The sequence below is a fragment of the Panthera onca genome, chromosome E3 (assembly GCF_046562875.1).
Source record: "Panthera onca isolate mPanOnc1 chromosome E3, mPanOnc1 haplotype 2, whole genome shotgun sequence".
Lineage (NCBI taxonomy): Eukaryota > Metazoa > Chordata > Mammalia > Carnivora > Felidae > Panthera > Panthera onca.
Genome location: NC_138354.1, coordinates 17,674,632 through 17,696,160, shown reverse-complemented (window position 1 = coordinate 17,696,160; position 21,529 = coordinate 17,674,632). Strand labels below are relative to the sequence as shown.

Sequence of the window (21,529 nt, the reverse complement as noted above, 5' to 3'; positions counted from 1 at the left end):
GTAGCATATTGAGGAAACTGAGTTCTAAGAGCACATCCGTCCCCCTTCCTCACCCAGCTGTCAGGCTGGGGCATGGAAGAAAATGCCAGATGTCAGAGTTATGGGGTTTTTTTTTGGTTTGTTTGTTTGTTTTGAAATATACAAGGCAAAAACTGAAGTGCCCAATCTTGGAAGGTCCAACTCAATAAATTTTTCATATGTGTATACCCAGGTAGCTGCCGCCTGGATCCAGGTACAGAAAACATCCTCAGGTCCCCTCCCCTGGATTCCCTTAGGCCTTTTCTGATCACTCAAAATCCAACAAATTCAAAGATAGCCACTGTCCCACTTCCATCACCATCAGTTACACACACACACACACACACACACACACACACACACACATCTATAAACTATTGATTGACTGCTGTTCACCAGTATTTACAAAAAAGTAAATATATAGATTGGATGACATGCTGATTGCTACAAAGTTATTGTTTTTCCTGTTGTCTGTTGAAACACAACCCAAACACTGAAAAGACTAAGCCTATGAATCAGGAATAGATAGGGTAAAGAAAAACATGTAGATGAAAAGTTTGCTCATCCATTTATGCCAGCAGGTCCCAAACTGCTACATCTCTAACCATCTATTTAGGTTTTCATCAGCAAGTGTTAGACCCACAAGGATTTCAGTTTTCCATAAAGGAATAGCTTTCTAGAAGGAAGATTTAAATGCTAACCTAATGTGGTTTGCCTGGCTAATTAGTTAAAAACACACAAATATTTGTCTAGTTTTCTCATCTGAGTGGAGAGATTGTTGGCAGACATAACATTTTTTTAAAATTAAAAAATTCTCTCCTCTCAAAAGGTTTTGTAAATAAATTTTTGCACTTATATGACTGTAGATATTGATATGGAGTCTGATGCTTTTGCTTTAAGTTGTCCAACTCAAATTGCTTATGTTATATTTAAATTATCCAATTAATTACAGAACAATATTTTTGTTTTGATACCTTATGGCTTAAAATTTTTCCATGTAGGGGTGCCTGGCTGACTCAGTCAGCTAAGCATCCGAGTTTGGCTAAGGAGATGATCTCACAGTTTGTGGCTTAGAGCGACACATTCAGCTTTGTGCTGACAGCACGGAACATGCTTGGGATTCTGTCTCCCCTCCCCTCTGCCCCTCCCCACCTCATTCATGCTCTCTCTCTTTCAAAAATAAATAACCTTTAATTTTTTTTCCAGGGCACCTGTTGGATTGAGCACTGGGTGTTGTATGGAAACCAATTTGACAATAAATTATATTTAATATAAAAAATTCTTTTTTTCCATGTAACTTGAGGTGATCTATTTCTTGGGTGGCTCAGAATGATGGTACCCCAGAAACAAAATGCACTTACTCATGGCTGGAAAATGTTTTTCTTTTGAATATATTTATTTTTGGTTAATGTTAAAAAACAGCACTCAAACCATTTGTATATATAAATACAAATTTATTTATGTATCCTCACACATACACAAACAAAAAGTCCAGCATAGTCCTTCAGCACATGTGGGTTAAACTGAAGCTCTCCTTTTTGAGTAGCCTCATGAGTGGCAAATGCCAAGAGCTTCCCTCTCAAACTCTCACTTCCTTGTTACATGGTGATACTTCCTCACTTGAAGCGCCCTGTGCCCTTACCCCTCATACAACTATATGTCATGCTTGTGCCTCCAGACTCGTGGTGGGAGCCCCCCTGGAGGTGGTGGCGGTCAACCGGACAGGACGGTTGTATGACTGTGCAGCTGCCACTGGCCTATGTCAACCTATATCACTGCACAGTGAGTGACTCCACCTGGGAATTGGGGCCCTCAATCCTCCTGTACCAGAATGTCTCTCCTTGGCCTCTAGTCCTGATTCTCCCCCCAAATGAGGGTGTGCCCATGAGTATGATCATGTGTATCTGCCCTCAGCACCACCAGAGGCCGTGAACATGTCCCTGGGCCTGTCCCTGGCAGCCTCCAACAATCGCTCCTGGCTGCTGGTGAGTTTCTCTGGGTCATAGAAGGGTCACAAGGGCGGGATCAGGGGCCAGAGGAGGCTTGGGCTGGGGGAGAAGAAAATGGAGAATTCTGGGGCCCCTTTGCTCACACAGGTCTCTGCCTCTAGGCCTGCGGCCCAACCATGCACAGAGCCTGTGGGGAGAATATGTATGCAGAAGGCTTTTGCTTCCTGTTGGGCTCCCACCTGCAGACCATTCGGACAGTGCCTGCTGCCCTGCCAAGTAGGTCCCTTTAGAGACAGCATTTCTGTTTTATACACATACTGGCACAGAGGAGTGGGCAGAGCCTGAGACTATGGTCTTGGCCTCCTGTGCTCATGGCCTCTTCCCAGAGGCCTCAGTGAGCCCAAGAAGGTCTGGGAACATGGTCTGGCCTCGTAAGAAGGGCAGCTTACAACAGGTTCTCTAAGCTGGTCGAGGGGGAAAGTTTTGGATGAGGCAGAAGGGAGCCTCAGAGTGCTGGCAGCAGGAGGCATGAGGATCTCACAGTTGCCAACAGGTGTAGAGATGCTTCTTGGGCTTTCAGAGGAAAGGTGAAAGGTGGATGGTGAAAATGTGGTGAGGATGATAGATCCAGGGATCCAAGTACGAGGCCATTCCTGATCACTCACTGATGAATTTCTAAGGGGAGAAAACATTAGGGCCATGGAAAACGTGATGCACAATTTTGTTGCTGATGTCTTCCACAGAGAGTGGTGCCAGGGACACTGAACATCATCTCTCTGAGAGTCATTCTGAATAAGTCTGTCTTCTGTGTCCTTGGGCAAGTGACCTAATTCCCTGGTTTTCATTTCCTCATTGGTTAACTGGGTCTTAATAATTGAGGTGGTTATGAGGATTGAAGGATTTAATATAAATATAAAGTGCTTAGACTTCTGCTTGGCACATAATATGTAATTACCATTATGACAGAAATTCTAGCTAGGACCATGTGTTTGGACTAGGAGGAAGATACAGATAAACTGTCTTCTCTGTGGTATCAGAAGAGATACTGGGCTCCAAGTAAGAGCTAGGGGCACTTAAAGTGCTGACTGAGAGCAATGCTTTGGACCAGAGAAGTCATGATGCCAGGGAAAAATAAAATAGCAGCATAAACAACTCACAACCAAACTGTGAGAGCAGAATCTACAGTGGGGACAGAGAGAGTGGAGGAAGGGTGTTCAGGACTTTGGGGGGTGCCGTGACCTGCCTTGGATGTCTGTGCAGCCAGGGTAGGGGATGTGGCATTTCAGCACTAGGAAGTAGATTCTTAATCTCTATGGTCTATTTAACCCATCCCTCCACCTACGTCTCTTCTGGAAAGGATCAGTTTGTTGTCTATAGTTGAGAGTCTGTTTCCCTGTTTCTCTCTTTCTCTCTGTCTCTATCTCTCTTTCTTTGTGTTTTTGTTTTCTTTCTTAATATTTGGGCAATGGATTTGGGCCTTTTCTGTGGAGGGTGTTGGAAAATTGGTAATAATTGGTTCATAGACCAAGAATGACCCCGTAAGTCTGTTGAGCAGGAAGGGTTTCTGGGCCCTGAGAGACAGCTGGGCCCCACACTAGCATCTCTGATTCCTTCCTCCTTCTCTACAGAGTGTCCAAGTCAAGAGATGGACATTGTCTTCCTGATTGATGGCTCTGGAAGTATTGACCAAAGGGACTTTAAGCAGATGAAGGACTTTGTCATAGCTGTGATGGGACAGTTTGAAGGCACCAACACACTGGTGAAGATTGAATCCCCAAGACCTGGGGAGTGCTGGGCATGTGGTGGTGGCTGCCTTTGGGAAAGGCCAACCTAGGGGGAGACCTGGCATTGTTGGGGGTGGACTCAGTGGACCTGTGCCATGATAAGGCTAAGGTCTCAGTGCAGGGCTGATTTGTGCCCTTACCTGAGGAAATTCCCCTGTGGCATTTAATATGTCTTTATATGGCGCAGGAAATATAAGGTTTTTTTACTGTTAAAAAGCATTGAAAGGATTGCAAAAATAGTTTTGATATGAAATTAGACTGAAGATACCTTGGCCAAATACTTAATGATTTCTTTGTTGTGTTTTCCATGCAACTCATGATTTCTCTTATTTTATTTCTCACTAATTAGTGTACATGTGTGTATGAATTCTTGAGAAGTGAGGAAATATAGCCTACAAGTGGATTTTATACGTTATGAAAGTTTTTAAAAATCCTATTTTAACAAATATTGCAGTATTGCCAAAGTATGAAAGAAACATTATTTGTTTTTGATTTCTAGTTTTCTTTTTGGGCCAATTTCCCCCTGAGTTTTAGCCTCAAAAAACATGGAAATTGTTTGTAAATCCAAAGTTAATCCAAAATTAAAGTTTATTAAAAAATAACTCTTGAGCACCAGGGCCTTTTTCTTGGCCTTTGCAGTTCTCACTGATGCAGTACTCCAATGATTTGGAGATCCACTTCACCTTCACCAAATTCCAGAGCAGCTCAAGTCCTCAGAGCCTGGTGGATCCAATTGTCCAAATGAATGGCCTGACGTTTACAGCCACAGGCATCCTGAAAGTGGTGTAAGTTCCGCCTTCTACCTCATGTGGACACATTGCCACACCACTTCCTCATGCTGGTCTGAACAGCCCAACTCCAGGACTATGGGAAGCTCTGGGGAAAGGGTCTATAAAGGGAAGTAAGGAGGCTGTAGGGGGCATGTTCCTCCTTGGATCTGTTCCCAGATACAGGATGGGACTCTTCTGCAGTGTTTTTTCTTTGCCTGACCTTGGATTGGCAGGACCCAGATTCCAACTCGAGCAGCTTTGGCTCAGATAATCTGAGTTCTCATTCTGGCTCCCTGCTGGTGACCTGGGAAAACCTGGGAGTTACTGACTTTAAGTCTCAGTTAACTGCCAAATGAGGACAACTTACAACTTGGTTGTAAAGATTACATGAGATAATATGCACCTCATGCATGGCATAGTCTGAGGGTACCAGGATTCCCTAGTCTCCCCAGATGACCTTCTAGAGCTGCAAATGATTTCTTTTCAAAATCAGTTTCATCTCAGGAGAGCCAACTCCCTTTCTTCCTTGACAGGAAAGAACTGTTTCATAGTAGGAATGGTGCCCGTGAAAGTGCCAAGAAGATTCTCATTGTCATCACAGATGGGCAGAAATACAAAGACCCCCTGGAATACAGTGATGTCATGCCCCTGGCAGAGAAAGCTGGCATCATTCGCTATGCCATTGGGGTACGTCCTCTTCCTCGTGGCTCTCTCAGACTGAGACTGCATCTCACCCATGCAGAAAGGCTGGTGGGCTCCTCCTCAGCTGCCTCTCTGCCACAGGTGGGAGATGCTTTCCAGGAACCCACTGCCAGGGAGGAGCTGAACACCATTGGCTCAGTGCCCTCTCAGGATCATGTGTTCAAGGTGGACAACTTTGCAGCACTCAGCAGCATCCAGAAGCAGCTGCAGGAGAAGATCTTTGCAGTGGAGGGTAAATACAGGGCGAGCTTGGTCTTGGAATCCAAAGGTTCCCAACCCGATTGTTCCCTACAGTTCTGAGGGTCCATCCCTATTCACATGTCACCCAAAATTGTGCCCCAGAACCTGAGACCCAGACTCATTCTTCTCCTTCTAAGTCCTTGTGGTCTCATGGTCCCCAGAGCCTAAGTGACCTGTTTTCCCACAGGAACCCAGTCGAGGACAAGTAGCTCCTTCCAGCATGAGATGTCACAAGAAGGCTTCAGTTCAGTGCTCACCATGGTAGGTGGAGCATATGCTTGATAAACAGGTCTCAGGCACCAATCCTGGGCCAGCCCTGTGCTGGGACCTGGGACCCAGAAGTAAATAAGAAGGAGATCCTGTCCTCAAGGTCACTGTCCATTTAGAGAGAGACATATAGGCAGTGTATGTAGGTGCTAGGAGCACAGCAGAGAACAGGATAGCCAAGGTTCCTGCTCTCACAAAGAGCACACATACAGTGGGAGGAGGCAATAAACACAAACAAAAGATCTTCAGATTATGCTCTGTGTTAGAAGAGAGCAAGAGAGATGATCAGAGGAGGCCTGAGGAATAACAACTGAGGGTGAATGATGAGAAAGGGATAGGTGTGGAAAAATCTGGGGAGAGATTGCTCCAGGGAGAGGAAAAGGCAAGTGCAAAGGTCCTGAAGCATGAACAAGGTTACTGCACTAGAGAGATAAAAGGGACAGCATAGCTGGAGCAGGGTGAGTGAGGGGCAGCATGGAAGGAGTGGGTGGAGAGATGGGAAAGGCCAGATCATGCAGACCAAAGAAATGACAAAATAGCATGACTTATGTGAAAGTAGATGTGTGTTAAGAATATCCATAGGGATTTTCTTCAAAAGAGTTTTGGGGGTGAGTTGGAGGGACATAGAAATGAATCGAGGTTGGTAATGAATTGATCATTGAACCTGGGTACTTACGAGTTCATTGTGCATTTCTTTCTACTTTTGTATATGTTCTAAATTATCTATAGTCAAAAGTTTAGAAAGGCTATTGCCTTGCTTATTAGCAAGGTATGCAGAGTAGGAAACACCTATCACTCCCCGAGGGAGCCAAGGAAGACCTCACAGAGAAGGTGGCTTTGAGGATGACTCTTCCCAAGAGAGGATTTGCGTCTCAGAAAGAGAGGAGAGGTGTCCAGGTCAAACACTCGGTGTGTTCAAAGCATAGAGCAACTCCACAGGTTTGTCTGGGGAGGACCTGAGATGCCATCCTCAGGGTCTTGGTGACAGGGAGCCATCTTGGGTTGCCAGCTGGGTGATGGCTATATATTTGGTCTGAAGAAACCTAACACTGAGGAGGACGGAGAAGAAGAACACAATAGGAGGCAGAAAGGGCAGTGGGTGAGAAGAGCTGGGACTTACTGGAGCAGTGGCACTGGGGATGGACTGAGAGAGACATTAGGAGTCAGGGATTGAAGCTGCTGGACAGGACTGGGGAAGGAAAAGAGAATTCCAAATAATGAGTGGAGTCGGTAGCAGGCATTGCTTTGGAATAGGCTGCCTTGTTTTGACTCAAAACTGCTTAGCCCTGGAATCCTTTCCTCCCAGGATGGACCAGTTCTGGGGGCTGTGGGGAGCTTCAGCTGGTCTGGAGGTGCCTTCCTATACCCCCAAAATATGAGCCCCACTTTCATCAGTGTGTCTCAAGAGAACGTGGACATGAGGGACTCTTACCTGGGTGAGAAAAAGCTGTGGTTGGGGGCACAGGCGGGAGGAGATGGGCTGCCTGGAAAGGGCAGGAGCTTAAGGGATGGGGAGGAAGATTTTGTGCTGAGGCCTGCCCTCCCCCCAGGTTACTCCACCGAGCTGGCCTTTTGGAAGGGGGTGAAGAGCCTGATCCTGGGGGCTCCCCGCCATCAGCATACTGGGAAGGTTGTCCTCTTCACCCAGGAGTCCGGACAATGGAAGCCAAAGGCTGAAGTTGCAGGGACCCAGGTTGGGTGTAGAGGAATCCAGAGTGGACCATGAGGGTGGCAGGGTGTCCAAGGATGGAGAGGGAGGAGATGAAGGGGTTTGGGGGACCACGGGGTAAGGTTCTGGTGGCAGGGGGCAGGCAGGCAGGGTGACTTCACGCTCTGCCCTCCAGATTGGCTCCTACTTTGGGGCCTCCCTCTGTACTGTGGATGTGGATAGAGATGGTAGCTCTGACCTTGTCCTCATTGGGGCTCCACACCACTACAAGCTGACGTGGGGGGGCCAGGTGTCCGTGTGCCACTTGCCCCAGGGGGTGAGTGTCTGATGAGACCTGGGCTGGGTGGGGCCTGGGAGTGGGGTGGAGGGGTTGTCTGGGTTGGGGCATGACACTGGTTTTGTTCTGCAGAGGGCTAGGTGGCAGTGTGAGATCATTCTCTGTGGGGAGCAGGGCCACCCCTGGGGCCGCTTTGGGGCAGCCTTGACAGTGCTGGGGGATGCGAATGGGGATAAACTGACAGACGTCGCCATCGGTGCCCCAGGAGAGCAAGAAAACCGGGGTGCTGTCTACCTATTTCATGGAACCTCAGAACTGGGCATCAGGCCCTCCCACAGCCAGGTGAGGCCCCTCTCTGAAGCCTCTTCCAGTTCCACCTCCTTTCCCATGTCTTAGATGTGCCTGATGTCCCTGTGCCTCTTGTCATGGACCTTAGTAGTAGCTATTCTCCTTTTAGGGGTTTATTGCCATGAACTTCACCAGGCCCAGCTAAGTGCAAATTATCTCTCTTTTGTCCTTTGGCTCCAAACAGACTCCAATCTGTTGTGGGCAGTTTAGTGGGTGAGAGATTGCAGGCCCTGGTCAAATGCCTGGCCAGTCATGTCAGCTGTGTTGCCTTAGGCAGTGACTGATTTAACCTCTGTGAGCCTTAGTTCCCCTCTATGAAACATTAAATGATAAACTCCATAGGCTTCTTGTAAAGACGACTCAATGGAGTACTAAGTACTCTGTTCATCAAATATTTATGAAGGAATATACACGTAATGAGTAAATTAACCTATTATATTTCTATTGTTATGCTTTAATTTTGTCATTAGCCTGTACCCTCACATGAATTGGACCAAAGGAGCTTGCCTCTCTCTGTCTGAGATCCCTGGGGTCTCACTACACTTGCTTTCCATTCCTACCCGTTCATCTCTCCTTTTCAATTTTTCCATTCAGTTCTACTTTCATTCACTGTATTCTCCTTTCCAAATCTTTATTCTCAAACCTCTCAAATGACCTTCCCTTGACTTCCACTTCTCCTTTCCCTCTTTGGCCAGCGGATTGCAAGCTCCCAGCTCTCTCCCACACTCCAGTATTTCGGACAGTCGCTGAGTGGGGGTCAGGACCTCACCCAGGATGGACTAGTGGACCTGGCTGTGGGGGCCCGGGGACAGGTGCTGCTGCTCAGGTGATAACTCCCCACATCCCACCCTTTCCCTCTGTGTGTCCAGTTCAAAAGCTGCCGCCTCCCTTGTTCTCCTCCCCAAGGTCAGAGTCAGGTCCTCAGCCCCTCTTTGCACCCTCAGGAGTCAGCCAGTGCTGAATGTGGGGGTGACTATGAGATTCATGCCCTCAGAGGTGGCAAAGGCTGTGTACCAGTGCTGGGAAGAGGTGCCCACCACTCTGGAAGCTGGAAATGCCACAGTCTGTCTCACTATCCGCAAAAGTTCACTGGACCACTTAGGTGAGTTTCTTCCTAGTGAGTCTAGCCCCTTACCCCATAAAGGTTCCCACCCTATCGTCAGGAGAGAATGCGCCCAGGAATCCAAATACCACCTCCACATCCACCCAGCTGCCAGTGTTGGAAACCTGGGTCCCTTTTCTCCCCCTCTCCCCACACCCGGGCCATAGGTTCTATCTCCAGGGTACATCTGCCCATTTCTCCCCACTGGCCCCAGCCACCTCCTACCTTTCCTACCTATACTTTGAGCTGTTCCCATGTCTGTTTTTTGCAGCTCCCACCCTATCCCCATAGAGAAACTATAGGGATTGTTCCTAAAATGCAAATCTAGTTTCCTTACTTTCCTGCTTAACACCCTTCAACCACTTTCTTCTTGCATTTAGAAAGACCGAAATCCTTCCCTACAATGTCCTTGCTGACGTTGCTCCTCTCTGCCCTTCCAAACTCACCTCATCCCACTCTCCCTTTTTGTAAATGTGCCATCATCTCTCTCCCTTCTGGTCTTAGCCACTGTTCTCATGGTCTGGGATTTTCTCTTCCCCATTCTTCACCAACCCCTGCTCATCCTCCAGGTCAGAGATCAGACAAGGCCCACCCAGGGAGGCACCTCTGACGTCCAGCAAGCCCTCCTTGGTACAACTGAGGATCCCACTGTTGAGTTGATCGTGGTGTGACATTAAGTCCTACATGCTCATCTCTTTTCCTAGACTGTGAGCTTGGGGCTATATTTCTCTATCTCCTTCTCTACCTATATCCCCAGCACCTGTTACATCTCATGACCCATAGAAAGTGCGCAGCAAATATTTATTGCACGAATAAAAAAAAAGCATAGAACTTCAGAGGTTCTCTTTGACTTTTCGTCTTCTGTTTCCCATTCTCCTCCAGGTGATGTCCAAAGCTCTGTCAGGTACGATCTGGCATTAGACCCAAGCCGCCTGATTTCTCGTGCCATTTTTGATGAGACCAAGAACAGGACTTTGTCTCGAAGAAAAACCCTGGGGCTGGGGGATTACTGTGAAACCATTAAGCTGCTTTTACCAGTAAGGACTTTGGGTTCTGGGAAAGGTGGGGGGAGAAGGAGCCCAAGGATAATCTCTGGCATCTCTGCTGCCTGTTGGGTGAGGTGGAAAGGGTGGGGAGAGTGGGGCCTGAGAGAGGAAAGTTGAGGCCAGAGTACCTGGCTGAACAGCTTGCACAAAATTCTGACTGGACAGCAGGAAATGGATGCAGTTGAGAAGGGCCAGTGGTGGAAAGTAAGGAGAAGGATAGTGGGGCTTTGAAAGCCTATTCTCCCTCAGGACTGTGTGGAGGACGTGTTGAGTCCCATCATCCTACATTTCAACTTCTCCCTGGCTGGGGAGCCCATCCCCTCATCTGAGAACCTTCGCCCTGTGCTGGCTGTGGGCTCACAGGACCTCTTCAATGCTTCTGTGAGTCTTCTGACGAAATCCCAGGGATGTACTGATTTTCACTGTATCTCTGTGTGCTTCAAAACCTATTTTGGTTCCCAACCACATCAAGTCCAAATTGCCTCCACCCAGTTACCAAGGCCCTGCCTAGCTAAGACCTTTACACATGTCCCAGCTGGTGCCCACTTTATCTCAATATAAACTCTCTGGTTCTCATTTTTCAAATCCTTCCCAACTTTTCTCATTCCTACTTCTGTTCCTTTTTCCATGTGGTATCTCCTACTTGGAAAACATTTCCTTCTCTCCACCCCAAAGATCTTCTCTAGTCCCCAAAGCTCCAGTCTTATCTTCCACTCTTTTGGAAACCACATTCAGCATCTATCACTTCTCTGGCTTCCTATTACTTCATGGTGATACCAACGTTACATGACTGGAATCATAGCAATCTGCATCTACTTTTGTGGGTCCTTTAGAATTGTGGGTTCCATAAGTACAAGAACCATGTCTAATTCACCTGTAGTTTCCAGTTTTTCTAACTCCCTACCCACCCCCTTATTGTTACTTAACAGTGTTTGTTGAATAATTGTTCCAATGTGAGTTGGATTTAACTCCTCAACTAAATTCTGTGCCCCTTGAAACCAAGGTTCTTATCATTCTTTTATATTCTAACTGCCCCTTCCCCACTGCCCCACTTCTTGTCAGTGTCTAGCACACTGTTGTGTGCAGAGTGGGTGTTCAGTAATACTCAATAATGAGTATTACTCATTATTAAGAGGAGTGCTCCTAATGAGGGGAATGAAGAAAGGTTGAGACATGGATGGGAAGAGATATTCTGTTTTGCTGCAGCTCCCCTTTGAGAAGAACTGTGGACAAGATCACCTCTGTGAAGGAGACCTGAGTGTCAGTCTCATCTCCTCAGGGTGAGCTCTATCTGCTTTCATTTCTAGACACTTAAGCTTTTGGGTCTCCCATCCTCATAGGATGAGATGTACTTTTGTTTCCCTTTGGCTCTCCTTCTAACAAAGAAATTTTGATCGGAATGTTCTCAGCCAATAGTTCATGAGTTCCCACAGTCCCACCCCTACCCCCTATCCAATTCCAACTCATTTCCAATGGAGCCTCTTTTTCAGTTTTGTCCTTCCTCCTCCAGCCTGCAGACCCTGGTGGTAGGGAGCTCCTTGGAGCTTAATGTGACAGTGACTCTGTGGAATGAAGGTGAGGATTCTTATGGAACTGTGATCAACTTCTACTATCCAGCAGGGCTGTCCTATCGACGAGTGTTAGGAACCCAGGTAAATAGCTCCCTTGGGCTCCAGTTGCTGGGATCTCTTCCCTGCTCTGGGTTATAGTAGTTTTCTTTTAATTCTTCTCTGGTGAAATATAAACACACACACACACACACACACACACACACACACACACACATACACAGACACACACATACAGAGTTCCAGAGTCAGAGAGGGATGGAGGGAGGGAGGAAGGGAGATAGAGTGAGAAGTGCATAAAGCTTATGTATGATGAATAATATTAATGAAATGTCTATGTAATTAGCATGGGGTCAAGAAATAATACACTGCTGGCACCCCCAGATGTCCTCCCTGTGCCTTTCCTTATAACCTCACTCTCTCCCCAAAGGTAATCACTAAAGTATATTAGGAACTGATGATCACAGTAAGAATAGTGATTGCCGTTTCTTAGATAAAACCAGTGAGTTTTTGCCAATATTTGAAATTTATATGAATGGAAACATGTTATATGTTCTCTTGTATATTTATTCATTTCTTCAACATATGTTTGTGAAATTCATCCATGTTGTTCCTTGTGGCTGTAAAACACTTTTATTGCTATTTGGAATCCCTTTGTATGACTGTACCACAACTTATTTACCCATTTCACAATTGATGGTCGTTTGAGTTGTTCTCTGATATTGGCCATGACTATTCTTGAGCATGTATCTTGGTACACATATGCATAATATTTGGAAGATGTATGTCAGTTATGGAATTTCTGAATCATTGAGTATGCATATTTTCAATTATAATAAGTAAAGTCAAACCATTTCCACCTATTTGCACTTCCATCACCTGTGGCTTTCCATCCACTCCAACACTTGGCATTGTCAGACTTTAAAATTTTTGTCTATCTGTTGATACCTCCTTGAAGTTTTAATTTACATTTATTTAATGAAGTTGAGCAAATTGTAATCATTTCCTGGTCATTTTGATTTCTTCTTTTAGGAAGTGCTTGTCCAAGTCTTTTCCTTATTCTTCTACTGAGTTGTCCATACTTTTCTAGTTGTTAAGAGCTCTTTAATATTCTTGTTACTAATACTTTTCCAGTTATATGTATTAAGTATATTTTACAGTCCTGTTCCCAGTCTTTTCAGTCTCTGTATAGTGTCTCTTGATGAGCCAAATGTCTTAATTTGATTGTGGTTGAATTTTATCAAATATTTTCCTTTGTCGTTTTTTTTTTTTTTTTTTTTTAATGTGTGGATCTTGTCTGAAATGCTTCCCTACTCCAAGGTTATGAAGATAATCCCCTGTATTATCTTTTAAAAGCTTTATAATTGTGCCTTTTCACATTAAGAATTTTTATCTAGCTGGAATATTTTAATGTATGGAGTGAGGTAGGGATCCAATGTGTTTTGCTCTTTTGTTTGTTTTATTTTGTTTTGAATAGGCCGATTTTCCTAAGACCATTTTTTGAAAAGTCTGTCCTTTTCCCTACTGTTCTGCAATGCCCCACTGTTATATATCTAGCCCACATATGCACATGGGTAACATATTTGAATTTCTTTTCCTCCTCTGGAAGCAACCACACCAGCGCCCACTGCGACTGGAATGTGAGGCAGCGCCCACAGGGAATGAGAGCCTGAGGAGCAGCAGCTGTAGCATCAACCATCCCATCTTCCACGAGGGCACTAAGGTGAATGCTTCCCCCCAAATCCTCATCACTCTGCTCCTTTGTCCTTACCCATTTTCTTCCCTCACTCCCCCATGACTTTCCTTATCCCCATTCTTTCATTCTTTTCCTCTCAGGGCACCTTCCTAATCACATTTGATGTCTCCTACAAGGCCACCCTAGGAGACAAGTTGTTTCTGAGGGCCAATGTAAGCAGGTGAGTCCAGGTGTATCCCTCACTCTTCCATCTTATGCTCCAGTCAGAGGTTTCTCTCTTGGATTCCTTCCCAACTGGGCTCCCCCCCTCTCTCTCCAGTGAGAATAATAAGCCTACATCCAGCAAGACCACCTTCCAGCTGGAGCTCCCTGTGAAATATGCTGTCTACATGGTGATCAGCAGGTATTTAATACCTGCCCTCCCTTGACCTCTGACCTTCCTCTAAGCCTAGTACCTCCCATGGCTGCCCAGCCTGCTCTTGAAAGGGTGGGTATCTAAACTATCCCCTCTGATTCCTCACATGGAAATACTTGTGACCAGCCGTACATTTATCTATAATACCATCTACCATACAGTTCTTGCTTCTTCTCTGATGAATTGGCCTACTATTTGGATGCACATTTGCCACCATTGTGCACTCCTCTCTCTTTCTCTAAGATGGAGGCTTCCTTTAACATGAAGCCAATTCTGGTTTTGGCGCTAGATATGAATGTGCAGAGGTGAAACTAACTAGGTTAAGATTGAGGCTTTTTTAGCACTCTGAAGTGGGGAATATGGTTTGTCACCACACAGAGGAAATAAAAGGTCAGGTTTTCACCAAACCAGAAGGAGAGCAGAGGTGTGAGAAACTGCTGGGAAAGTCTCTAAGAGGCCAAGGCTGCAGCAGGCCACAGGAGAGGCAAGTGCAGGGTTGTTGCTCTCAGTTTTGAAGGTGGGTGGAGGAGCAGGGGCAGGTCAGGCTGGAAGCAGGGCAAAGAGCCCTGAATACCTCACCAAACTCCAGAGGCTTAGTGAGTTGGTCAGAAGCTTATAATATTGCCATGGGACAGAGTTTGCTACTGTTGTTGCTGCTGCTGCTGACACATGAAATTTTAGGGGAACTGGGTTGGGGGTGCTGATCAAACAGTGTGTCATTGCCCTTCCAAACTCTGTGTCCTAATTTCCCCTTCTAACCATGGGAGAACAGTGAAACTTGTAATTTAAGAGCTTCCAGTTATATATACTTATGATATGACAGGCATTTTAAATGTACTTGACACATATCTACATTCCTTTAATCCTTCGAATAACTCTATGACATAGTTATTGTTAACCACCCTTTTTTAGCAACAAAGAAATCAAGAGGTTAAATAACTTGCCCCTGTCAGTCAGCTGGGAAGTGATAGCACCACGAATCACTCAGATGGTCTGACTCCAGAGCTTGTGCTCATGCCCATATACTACTGTGCCTCTCCAAGGATTGGGAAAACTGAGTGATTTACTGAAATTTGAAAAGAGAGTTAGAACTGAAGTTTTAAGGTGAAAAAACTGAAGCACAGAGAGAAACATTTGGGATCAGGAGCATAGAGGAGGGCAAACACACTGAGGGAAAAAAATAAATCCTAACATTTATGTCATTGCTGCAAACTGCCTCACAACTCTATTACAGGCGCTATTATTAGCATCCTCATTCTAAAGAGGAAGAAACTACAGGGCTCCAGAGAGGTTTAGTAGCTTGCCTTAAATTAGTTGGGTAGGAAGTGGTAGACTGAAATGTGAACCCAGATGGCTTGGCTCCAAAACCTGTGTTCTTAATCATCAAACTGACAGTCACATCTGTGGGAAAACTGGGGTGGGGGGCGTGGAGTTTCCGTATGGCTGGCCTGGCTTCTGTACACTAGCTGCTGGTGAAATGTGCATGTCCCGTTGCTTGTTTGCTTGATTCCACTGAGACCTTAGATGATAACTCTGGAAAGACAGGGATTATGGCTTGTTAACTGTTGTATCTCCAGAGTCAAGCACACAGCCAGTCACAGGGTAAATGTTTACTGAAGAAGGCCATGGATGCATGGATAGATGGATGGAAACCCACCTGCAGCCTGGGACATTTACGTCTGCTCCAGGGTCTTGTGTTCATGCACCATCCTTTTTCACATTTACTTAGCTGCCCCAGGATAGCCACATTTATTTTATTCTTTCCATCTGGAGGGGCTTGCACTGCATTTTTTCCTGAGTGATCCAACCAAGATTCCCTTGAGTCCCCTTAGGCTTTTTTGTTCTGGCAGTGGCCTCTGCAAGCATTACCTAAGGCCAACCACGTACCTACTAGAGGAGAAAGCCATGTGAATGCCTTCTTCTCGTGGGAAAGTGTTTAAATGTTATAATAAGTAATGTTTAAGTTGGGCCTTTAAGTGACATTTTCCAGAAGGGGAGTGGTAATTACATTCCAAGCAAAAGAAAGAACTTGAACAAAGTTATGGGAACTTGAAAGAGCCAGGGTATCAGAGGGCAACCTAGCAGTTCTGGGTGACTGGGGCAAAAGTCATGGGACAAGGGCTGAAGCTGAGTCTGCAGAGGCATGCGGGGACTGTAATTATATCTCTGGGCATTCTTCTGGGCCCACAGAGCCTTTGGAAGACGACTGGGGCAAAAGTGAGGATGGCTCCGTAGCTGTTTCTCACCAACAAGCCCTCTCTCTCCAGGCAGGAAGAATCTACCAAGTACTTCAACTTTTCAACTTCTGGTGAGAAGAGCAAGAAAGAAGCTGAGCATCGTTATCGTGTGAGAAGCCAGGGAGCATCCATATCTTCCCTCCCATGGTGCTGCTAATGTTTGGAGCTTGTGGAAAAGAGACAGACAGTGTACCTGAGGGCTAGAACCAGGAAAGGAGTAGGATTTGGGATGCTCTAGGACCACAATAACGTCTGTCTCAATTTTCTGCAGGTGAATAACCTGAGTCAGCGAGATCTGGCCATCAGCATTCATTTCTGGGTTCCTATCCTGCTGAATGGTGTGGCTGTGTGGGATGTGGCTGTTGTGGCCCCTTCACAGGTGCCTGCTTGCCTTTCCTAATGCTCCGGAGTCTGACCCACAGTGCCCCACACCGTCTTACCAGTGAAATGTTGATCATTTTGTGGCTATTTTCTCTCTCTCACTAGAGTCTCCCCTGTGTGTCAGAGAGGGAACCTCCCCAGCATCCTGAATTCCTGACCCAGATTCCAGGGAGTCTTGTACTGGTGAGAAAGACCCTGGATTCCCATTGCAGGACCAGCTGTATATTGGGGTATATAGGGAAATGCACTTGCTGGGTTGCAGATGTATACATATGTCCTATAATTGTTCATCTGTTCTCGACCCCAAGCCTGACAGAGTTTATTTTCTGCTGTCGTTCTTGCCTAAACTAAGACCCTCTTCAACTTCATTCCCCTCCTGTCCCTAGAACTGCTCCATTGCTGATTGCCTGAGGTTCCGCTGTGACCTGCCCTCCTTTGGCATCCAGGAGGAAGTTGAATTCATCCTGAAGGGCAACCTCAGCTTTGACTGGGTCAGCCAGGTGTGTAGGCCCAACAGGAGAGCCCCCCCTTTCCCCCAGGATTCAGGTGCCACCAGATGACGTCTGTGTCCATCCTCCAGCCAGGACATTTCTTGAACTCTGTGCCTTTCCCAGTGCTAGTTCCTCATCTGTGCCCCCTCTGTTTTGTAGACATTGCAGAAGAAGGTATTGATTGTAAGTGTGGCTGAAATCACGTTCAACAGGTCCATGTATTCCCAGCTTCCAGGACAAGAGGCATTCTTGAGTGCTCAGGTAGTGACTGTGTGGTAGGCAGTGGCCAGGCTGGTAAGAGGGCTCCTAATGCAAAATCTGTGGTGCCTTATGGGAGACTCACAAGCCTGGAGGGAGGAAGGATGAAGGTCTCTCAGCAGGAGGGTTGTCCTTACGCCCATGAGTTTTTCTGTATGTCACCCCTTGGAGTAAAGGAAGGAGGGGAGAGAGCTAAAGGTTGGGAAACCTGGGAAGAGTCTGGGACAGCAAAAAGTCTGATGCTTTCTAATTCCCAAATTAGATGGAGATCATGCTAGATAAGCATGAGGTGTATGATCCCATTCCCCTCATTGTGGGCAGCTCTTTGGGAGGACTGCTGCTGCTGGCTCTCATCACAGCCATCCTCTACAAGGTGAGTGTTTTAATCCCACTCTCAACACCAGCAGCATACAACCCAAGCCCTCTCAGAGAAAGGATGGTATAGTGGAAAGAACTCAGACAATGGAGCCAGGCCAGCCTGTGTGTGCATTTTGGCTCTGCCTTGCTCACTCTTTAATGTCAAGCAATTTGCTCTACTTCTCTGAACTTGTTTTCTCATTTTTGAAATGATAATCATGCCTATATCTACAAAGTAGCTGAAGTGAGACAGAAACGAGGACAGGGTATGTGTATAGGCCTGCCTATGAATCTATGCTGTTTTACTATAGGTTATATGCATAACCATTGTGCTTGGCACACAGTAGATAATACACAATAGCTGTTGTTCACATAAGTGTTCTGGCACAGAAATGCAAGACAACTTCTCTTCTCCTTCAGCCTCTTCCTACTCCCAACTTTCTTCCCTGCCCTCTTACCCAGCTTTTCTGATTTACTTCCCCTCACAGCTTGGCTTCTTCAAACGTCAGTACAAAGAAATGCTGGATAACAAACCTGACGACACTGCCACATTCAGTGGGGAAGATGTCCAATGTGAGGCCTCAAATTTGCCTTTGTCCTAATAATTCACTTTTCTGTTTGTATCTACCCCTATTGGCTGGGCTTGACTTTGCCTACAAATCTATTTCCATGGGAATAACTTCTGTATAGATATGTACTGGACTGAGCAACTTACCAGGTGCTAAGCCACTTTCTCAAGGTATTTGAAAGGTTTTTATATTTTAACATATTTGTCAGAGTTCTTCAGTGATGACTCACTTTTTACAAAAGCAAGCATTATGCCAGCATAAATTTTCATATATAAGAATTGCCATATTAAATAAAGATGTTTATAAAACATTCTTCTTTAATCAAAGAGCTTTAATTTAGGGACCTGAGTGCTATTCTAGGAAGAGTTGAGGGACCCTGCTTGTGGGCCTAGAAAACATTCACTCACTTTTTCAGGTGATTGAGGCCTGAGATAATCTTTTTTTTAATGGCACTATATATGTAGCATCAGGGGAGTAGCCAAAGGAAGAACTCAATGTGTCTGTTTCTCATGGGTTTCAGCACAGGCTTCAGGCTCTTTGGTAATGTCAAGTGAGCAGACTGTCCTAAGAGGTGAGTGAAATTCCCTGAACTTGTTTGAACCGATCTCTCCCTTGAATGAGATCCCCAGAGGCTAGGAGAGCCAGGCTTCCAGAAAGGAGCATATGATTTCCCAAACTAATACAGAAGACTCATTAAGGGTGGTCATAGAGAATAGCTAAAATATTCCAAATCCAAAACTACGTCATGAAGACTCACAGATAGGGCTGTAGTTCCTCTGTTTGAAATCAGGGTTGTTTCCAAAAACCAGAATTCACAAAAGCTGTGAATATATGTCAAGAGACAAGTGGTACTTCAGAGTCTGCAGCCCTTAGTTTCCAGGGACCTCTGAGGAGGGCCCTTATTTAAGTCTTTTAATATCTGAGAATCTCATTTCCTCGTCTGGAGAAGGGGAACCAAAATTATATCTTGTTCCCAGAGTTACTGTGAGGTTAGTGTTATGTGAAAGACCTTTACAGGCTATAGCCCTAATTATCAGTAGGTGAGAGAAAAGGAGGATGGAGATCTCCTACCTAGTCATCAAGGATGTTCCCTGGAGCACCTCCCAAATCATGGCCTTGGGAAGAGCATGTAGACCACAGACTGCACTGTGCGCATGCACCCAGTGGAACTCCTTGTAGGCCCCTCCAGCCGCTATCCTGGTCCCCAGAGAGCCTGCGGACACACAGTTTTCACACCTTTATTGGGGCTGGGGGCATCCACTGGGGCCTCAGGGCCATTCACTGTTCATAGCCGGTGGGCAGAGGGTTGACACGGGGGTTGTGGAAAAGAGTATGGTTGCCGTCTCCCCAGGAGTAGGGCTGTGAATAGACGGAGAGCAGATTGTCAGCGAGGTCCCGGCCAGGGGGTCCCCCAGCACCCCTTGCCCGTCTGAACCATGCTCCCGCTCTGGGGGGCCAAGGCTTCAGGCCAGCATACCTTGGTGCGGATACGGAGGTGGTGGTATGGGATGAACTTGGGGCGTTCACGATGGCCCGCGTGGAGCCAGGAGTTAAGGGTGCAGAGGGCCACACTCGGGAGCGCCAGCACGAAGGTCAGGAGGCGCCAAGTGCTGGCTACAGCAGGGTGGGGGGAAGGCAGAGATGAGAGAGAGGTGGGGAAGGGAGGGCCTCTGAAGGTTACAGTTAAAGGGTGGGTGGGGGGGAGGCGGAGTGGGGGGCGGTCCTCAGAACCGCGGAAGGCCAGACAGGTGGGAGAGGGGTACAGGTATGTAAGCCACAGGGTCAGGCAGCAGCCCCACTCACCTCCTGCCCCTCCATGGTCTTCCTTTGCTGTGCTTGCCAAGCCCCGACTCAGGGACCTCAGAGGCAGAGCCATTGTGGTGAGAGAAGCTGGAAACAGTGAACTGCCCTTTCACTCTCCTTCACCACAGCCTAGATTCCACTCCCTTCTTTTTGGGCCAATCACCTGTTGAGTCTGTAACATGGGTGGCTATTTTTAGGGGGTTTCTATATTTAAAATGAGGCCTTTACTGGCCTGAGGTCCTTCTCTCTAGACATCTGCCATTTGGTGCCTCTTATTTTGATAAGGGGACATTTAAAAACAATATGCCGTTCTTTTTACAGTTGCAGGGAACTATTTCCTTCAATATTCTATTCCCAGTGGGTGTCACACAGCAGGTTTTTAGTATTTGTAGATTGAATAAAGTGACCTTTTGAATCTCAGTTTTTTAATCTGTAAAATGTATAAGAATTTATACCTTAAATGAAGTTTATGAAGTTTAATCAAAGTAACATAGGAATATGCCAGCATAGAGTCTAGCACATAACAGTAGCTCAGTATATGCATTAGTCACAATATTTTACAAAGAATAGAACTCACTCTAACTGGTTTTTAAAAGATAAGCAATTGAGAATCTTAGGTAGCTCACAGTACCTCTGGTATGGCCAGAAAGGCCAACAATCTGTGCAGCCAAAAATAAACCATTCTGTGGGCCAGCTGCAGTGAGACACCACCATAATTTGCACTGCTATACTCCAGATGCCAAAAACTTCACCCATGCTTCCCTGGAAAAACAGATTCTTCCACCCTCACACCCTCTGGAAAGTGGATTTTTCATGAATTTTGCATCCTTGGGTTGGTGTCTTCTCAATCAGAGAAATCATGTGGACCCCAGTTGACAATAGGTCATTGCCTGTACCCTAGCTTCAAGAAAGGCTTGGAAATTGAGTTTGCATTCTGTCTTAAGGAGACAGGAATTATATCTTGAAGAAAATCCCCAAATACAGGAAGAGTATTCAAAAGACACTGGGTGCAGTGCCCGGGTGGCTCAGTCAGTTAAGCGTCCGACTTCAGCTTAGGTCATGATCTTGCAGTTTGTGAGTTTGAGCCCTCACTGGGTTCTGTGCTGACAGCTCAGAGCCTGGAGCCTGCTTCAGATTCTGTGTTTCACGCTCTCTGCCCCTCCCCCACTTGTGCTCTGTCTCTCTGTGTCTCTCAAAAATAAATAAAAACATTTAAAAAATTAAGAAAAAGGTAGCCACAGACTTGACAAGTATCTACTGCTAAGTATGTTATTTCAAGCTGAAAAATCTGATTACATGGAGGAAAAAGAAAGCCTGGGTAGACCTGTGTAAGCCCTGTATCAAAGCAGGTCATTAGAAATATACAAGACAGCGGAGTTGATTTCTGCCTGGCTCACTCTTCTGTCCTCAGCACTAGCACAGAACCTGGCATGAAGTAGTTGTTCTAAAAATATGTATTTATTGAATGCTTGAATGATGTTACACTGGTTAACCCTATATAAATGCCTTTGCCAAACTACAATCCTACAGGATATCTCCAGCTTGGATCAGGACTGATGTGATGAACCTAATATGAATGTAA

The 21,529-nt window shown here is 46.0% G+C and overlaps 2 protein-coding genes across 5 annotated transcripts in view; one reads left to right on the top strand and one right to left on the bottom strand.

Moving 5' to 3' along the window:
* Positions 1-18,448, top strand: part of LOC132677228 (integrin alpha-D-like) — a 165,255-nt gene extending 146,807 nt beyond the window's left edge. For 2 of the 4 annotated variants that reach the window (XM_078439926.2, XM_078439924.2), the window contains 28 exons: positions 1,697-1,800; positions 1,933-2,003; positions 2,129-2,243; positions 3,596-3,726; positions 4,391-4,536; positions 5,055-5,208; positions 5,305-5,455; positions 5,651-5,724; positions 7,037-7,166; positions 7,281-7,423; positions 7,575-7,715; positions 7,809-8,018; positions 8,720-8,850; positions 8,969-9,126; positions 10,009-10,163; positions 10,422-10,553; positions 11,379-11,452; positions 11,683-11,824; positions 13,350-13,463; positions 13,577-13,656; positions 13,756-13,839; positions 16,119-16,197; positions 16,360-16,467; positions 16,575-16,652; positions 16,856-16,969; positions 17,120-17,221; positions 17,481-17,591; positions 18,064-18,448. In XM_078439926.2, the coding sequence (XP_078296052.1) occupies positions 1,953-2,003; positions 2,129-2,243; positions 3,596-3,726; positions 4,391-4,536; positions 5,055-5,208; positions 5,305-5,455; positions 5,651-5,724; positions 7,037-7,166; positions 7,281-7,423; positions 7,575-7,715; positions 7,809-8,018; positions 8,720-8,850; positions 8,969-9,126; positions 10,009-10,163; positions 10,422-10,553; positions 11,379-11,452; positions 11,683-11,824; positions 13,350-13,463; positions 13,577-13,656; positions 13,756-13,839; positions 16,119-16,197; positions 16,360-16,467; positions 16,575-16,652; positions 16,856-16,969; positions 17,120-17,221; positions 17,481-17,591; positions 18,064-18,177 (3,222 nt within the window). In that variant the 5' untranslated portion in view covers positions 1,697-1,800; positions 1,933-1,952 and the 3' untranslated portion in view covers positions 18,178-18,448. The remainder of the gene's footprint in view (positions 1-1,696; positions 1,801-1,932; positions 2,004-2,128; positions 2,244-3,595; positions 3,727-4,390; positions 4,537-5,054; positions 5,209-5,304; positions 5,456-5,650; positions 5,725-7,036; positions 7,167-7,280; positions 7,424-7,574; positions 7,716-7,808; positions 8,019-8,719; positions 8,851-8,968; positions 9,127-10,008; positions 10,164-10,421; positions 10,554-11,378; positions 11,453-11,682; positions 11,825-13,349; positions 13,464-13,576; positions 13,657-13,755; positions 13,840-16,118; positions 16,198-16,359; positions 16,468-16,574; positions 16,653-16,855; positions 16,970-17,119; positions 17,222-17,480; positions 17,592-18,063) is intronic. The other 2 variants (XM_078439925.2, XM_078439927.2) reach the window with 2 other exon arrangements.
* Positions 18,449-19,368: 920 nt separating this feature from the next.
* Positions 19,369-20,081, bottom strand: COX6A2 (cytochrome c oxidase subunit 6A2). The gene is made up of 3 exons (XM_060629104.3): positions 19,948-20,081; positions 19,622-19,758; positions 19,369-19,503 (listed from the first exon to the last, which is right to left on the bottom strand). The coding sequence occupies exons 1-3, from the start codon at positions 20,018-20,020 to the stop codon at positions 19,423-19,425; spliced, it is 291 nt and encodes a 96-aa protein (XP_060485087.1). The 5' UTR covers positions 20,021-20,081; the 3' UTR covers positions 19,369-19,422.
* Between the last annotated feature and the right edge of the window lie 1,448 nt (positions 20,082-21,529).